Source organism: Apodemus sylvaticus, chromosome 1 (genome assembly GCF_947179515.1).
Source record: "Apodemus sylvaticus chromosome 1, mApoSyl1.1, whole genome shotgun sequence".
NCBI classification, from domain to species: Eukaryota; Metazoa; Chordata; class Mammalia; order Rodentia; family Muridae; genus Apodemus; species Apodemus sylvaticus.
The window spans coordinates 122977275-122982214 of NC_067472.1; the positions used below are offsets into that span (position 1 = coordinate 122977275).

The following is a 4940-nucleotide window of genomic DNA, read 5'->3' on the forward strand; positions in this document are numbered from 1 at the left end:
TCTAATAATAAGGAACAGAAAAAATTAAAATGATGTATATCAACTTGAATTGGGCATCAAACTAACAGGGAAAAGAGTTGAGATGGCTAATGTTTATTGTCAAGTTGATGAGATTTAGAATCATATAAGAAAACCATTTACTTCTCTAAGGGTATTTCCAGAAAGACATGACCTGTGTAGGAGGATGTACCCTGAGTGTTAGTGGCTCTACTTTATGAATTTACATTCTATCCAGACAAGGATAATCTTGGAAGAGCATAGTAAGTATGATATAGTTTATCTTTCTTTTTTATGATTATAAGTGGACTGTGACTTGTTTTTTTCATTATACTTCACCTATACTTTCTCTGCCATAATAGAGTGCATCTTCAAACCACGATGTCAAGTGAGTCTTTAATTTCTCATGTTCCACAATCTTGAGAAAAATAATTAATACAGGAAATGTGGGAGAAGTTTACATTTGTGTGTGTGTGTGTGTGTGTTTGTTTTGTAATATTTGTTTACAACATTATTTGTCTCTAACTCTTTGTACTATGTAACTAAGAACATATATAATTATGTTAATTCTGGGGAAATATGAGCATGTTCATGATCTATTCTAGTATATTTTCTGGAGGCTGAATAACAGGTTCTGGAAAAATGCCAATTATTACAACGCTAATTGTCTTAAGACATAGATTTTTTTTTGATATGACTATTTAAAAAATTCACCTTTGGGAAATCCAAAGGAGTAGCCAGTTCACATAAAAAGATATGTTAGAAATGTTATGATTATAAAAGGTTTCAAATTAACCTACATCACACTTCATAAAATGCTAACACATTTTTCTTTCTGCTTATATTTGCATCCACATGCTAAGAAATGACAAAGTTTACATCAAAACTTTGAGTCTTCTTATGCCATAAAGACATAAAAAGTTCCAGTTTCAGAGCTTTCAAAGAGAGTTCTACATTCTGTTTGCCTTTCAAACAGAAAAATTACTAAATTTCAAATAGACAAACTGCTAAATTGAACTTTAAGGATATGAAAACAATTTTCATCCTCAAGTGGACCTGGAGGAAAATCTTCTTACATATGTCAGAAAAATTATTCCTTTCTAGGTATGTAAAGATTCTTAATTGTTCTAAGGTAAAAATTTCAAAATTCCTGTGGCAAAATATTAAAATACACTGTCTAAACCCATTTTAAAATTACTATAAATATAAAATAAATTGAGAAGGTTATTAACAAGCAATTTAATTTAGCAGTAATTTATTTACTTTTACTTCTTCTATTTGCTTATTTTCCTATATATCATAACTCATAAGGTTATAATATTTTGGCAAATGTGTTACATTTTTACCTTCTACCACACCTTCTTTCCTTGCACACAGACTGTTTATCTGTAAATATTCAAAGCCAGGTCCAGCTTTACATTTTATTAGAGTTGTGCTTTCTAAAAGACTATCTCCAGAGGTCTTTGTTATGTAAACTTGTACCGTGAATTTTGATACAAGGCCCTTAAACTCAAACAGGCAAGAAACTAATCTCTAAAGTGCAATTTTTTATTATGCTAAAACATGGCATCTCATCGGAAGATTTTTGTTATTTAATAAAAAAAAGCTAGTAGACTAGCTTGTCTTTGCCTCCTCCAGCAGAGAATAAGATAGCCCAATCTATCATTTAGTCTAGTCAAGAAAATATGTATAAATATACACAGAGAGAGCAAGTGGGCAAGAAAGAAAGAGAGAGGGGGGAGGAAGAGGGAGAAAGAGAGAGAGAGAGAGAGAGAGAGAGAGAGAGAGAGAGAGAGAGAGAGAGAGAGAAGAAAAACAAAAATGCATGAGTGAGAGCTACAGAGAGATGTTCAAGGAAGTAGGAGAGGGTAAGTATATGAGGTTAAGGGAGAAAGAAATGAGAATCTAATTGACATGTATTGTACCATATGTAGTTTCTTGACTCCCATTATACTGACTTTGCCTTCATGTGAGTGTAATAATTTTGTATGATACCACTTTCTTATTTATTTCTCCTTATCTACTAACAGTACATGAAAAAGAAATAGATGTCTAATACCACCACCTTAACTGAATTTGTCCTGATGGGGTTCTCTGACACCCAGGAGCTACAGACTTTATGTGGAATAATCTTCCTTGGAATGTACATGGAAGCCCTAATGAGTAACCTCATCATCATTACTCTTATCACCCTTGACCTGCGGCTCCAAACACCCATGTATTTCTTCCTGAAGAATTTGTCCCTGTTAGATGTCTTTTTTATTTCTGTTCCAATTCCAAATTTCGTTGTTAATAGCCTAATTCATAATAATTCTATTTCTATTCTGGCTTGTGCCTTCCAAGTATTTTTAATGACTTCTTTCTCATCAGGAGAAGTTTTTCTCCTGACTGCCATGTCCTATGACCGCTATGTTGCCATTTGCTTTCCCCTGAACTATGATGTCATCATGAATAACCACATCTGTGTGCTGATGGTAGGTATTTCTTGGGCCACTGGCATACTCTTTGGAGCCATATACACAGCTGGTACATTTTCCATGCCTTTCTGTGGTTCCAATGTGATCCCACAGTTTTTCTGTGATATTCCCTCATTGCTAAGAATTTCCTGCTCTGAAACACTTGTGGTCATTTACACAAGTCTTGGAATTGGTGTTTGTCTGGGCATGTCTTGTTTTATCTGTGTTGTTATTTCTTACTTTTACATTTTCTCCACTGTGCTGAGGATTCCTACTACTAAAGGTCAGTCCAAAGCATTTGCCACCTGCATTCCACACCTCACTGTTTTCACTGTTTTTCTTGTTACTGCTTGCTTTGTCTATTTGAAGCCATTTACAAACACACCATCAATTTCAGACTGGCTGTTTTCTGTTCTATATACTGTGCTGCCTCCAGCACTTAATCCTTTGATATACAGCCTGAGGAACACCGATGTGAAAAGTGCTCTAAGGAGGTTGCAGAAAAATCTTTGCTTGAGGGGGTTACTCATTTAATACTCTAAAGCAATGAAAAATTGCATGCTATATAGGTTACAGGGATGTTTTAAGTTTCCATTTTGGAAATATGGAAGTGATTATTTTATTCATTTGAAGTTTCATATGTTTTGTTTCTTGTGAAGAAGGCAACAAAGTTATTGAGATGATTAAATGAGTCAGTAGGTTGGAAAGCATATTCACTATTGGTGTCTTTGAAATTCTAACTAGTTGTGAGGTAGAAGAACACTGATAAAGCAATAAAGCAATATACTAAATCCAGTAATTCTAGATATTTACCCTAATCCATAGCATTGCATCAGAAGGGAGGTGTAGAGAATCCCCAGATAAACACATGATTTTTGTTTGTTTGTTTGTTTGTTTGGGTTTTTGTAGCTGTGTCATCTAAGTTTGTTTCTTTGTTTAATGGCCAGAAACTATTAACCTCTATGTCAAGGCACATGCTTTCCCTTCGAAGTCATAAAGAGTCTTTGGAATGTATTTTTATTATAGAAGAAATCACTTTGACTTATTTTTCTTGCTTTATTCATTAGTGCCTTCTCTGGGTTACTATTCTTTATTGTTCACTATGTTCTGGAAACTCTGTTTAATCAAACTGAGCCTTATATCTAAGAAACAATACATGCTTTAATGAATTTTCTATGATTCCATACTTATTTCTGGTAATGATAAGTGGCCCTATCGTCACTTTGACAAACTATTACTCTCAGGGAGTTATGCAGAGATAAGGTCAATTAAAGCATATCTTTGTCTAGTACATAATGAAACAAAGCATGTATCAGAAAAGGTAATGACTTTACCTCTCTTAACCTTAATCAATGTAAAATTTTGTAAGGCTTACACTAATGACCAAGATATCACTTTCCACTGATGAGACTTTATCACTAAGCACATATAAAAAAAAATTGTTTTCACTGTCCTGACTCATGATTTCAATGACTGATTAACTCAATTTCAATGCAATCTAGGCAACTAATTTTTAAAGAAACTTTATTACCCTAGAGATATCTCTCAATCAGCATTTTCCATCTCACACACACACACACACACACACACACAGACAGACACACACACACACACACACACACACACACAAACATGTCTTTGCATGGTTTTCCTTTGCAAGGTCACTGACTCCTCTATTTGTTCATTTCTCACATGTTTTCAGTTTTTTACTTTTTTAAAGATGTATTTATTATATGTATATGAGTACACCATTGATCTCTTCAGACACACCAGAAGAGGGCATCAGATCCCATTACAGATGGCTATAAGCTACCATGTGGTTGCTGGGAATTGAACTCAGGACCTTTGGAAGAACAGTTGGTGCTCTTAACTGCTGAGCCGTCTCTCCAGCCCATGCTTTAAATTCTTAAATTAACATTTTCTCACTCAAATCTGTGTCTTTCTATAAATTATGTCATCATTGAAAGCAAGAATGGAGAAAAGATTGTGGCCTAATATCCTACATATCTTGGCAAGTTATCAAGTACTCTTGACTAAAATACATCATCTGCTAAATGACTGAGTGCCACTTTTTTAAGAATGTGTGGTATGTTGTCTGAAGTCAACTTCTGTCTACTGATTTTGCTATGTTTCTCTGATTCTTTGAGCTTTTTATTACTGCTACTTGTTATTGATTGTTACTTTCAAAAGCACTTTCAAAGACATTATTGAAAGAATAAGTCAAGTGTGAGAAAAAAAAACACGTTAATTGTTCCAACTTAGGAGAAAATAGGATGGAGAAGGAGGTTCTAAAGGAATCTGGAATAAAATATGAAAGTATTAGGTGACAAACAATGACTATAAAGGCTCTTGGCCATAGATTCAATGTAACAAATACAATTCACATAGAAGAAAATGTGTTGTATGTAAATGAGCCATAAAGAGGCCACAAGGTTCCAAGCACAGGAACATAGAGATTTTGACTGTTTTTGCAGACATAGCTCAATT

General features: G+C 34.1%; 1 protein-coding gene across 1 annotated transcript; it reads left to right on the plus strand.

Annotated features, from left to right (window-relative positions):
• Window positions 1–2045: 2045 nt before the first annotated feature.
• On the plus strand, window positions 2046–2987 carry LOC127666391 (olfactory receptor 14A2-like). The gene has a single exon (XM_052159272.1). It carries the CDS (start codon window positions 2046–2048, stop codon window positions 2985–2987), a length of 942 nt encoding a protein of 313 aa, XP_052015232.1.
• Window positions 2988–4940: the final 1953 nt, after the last annotated feature.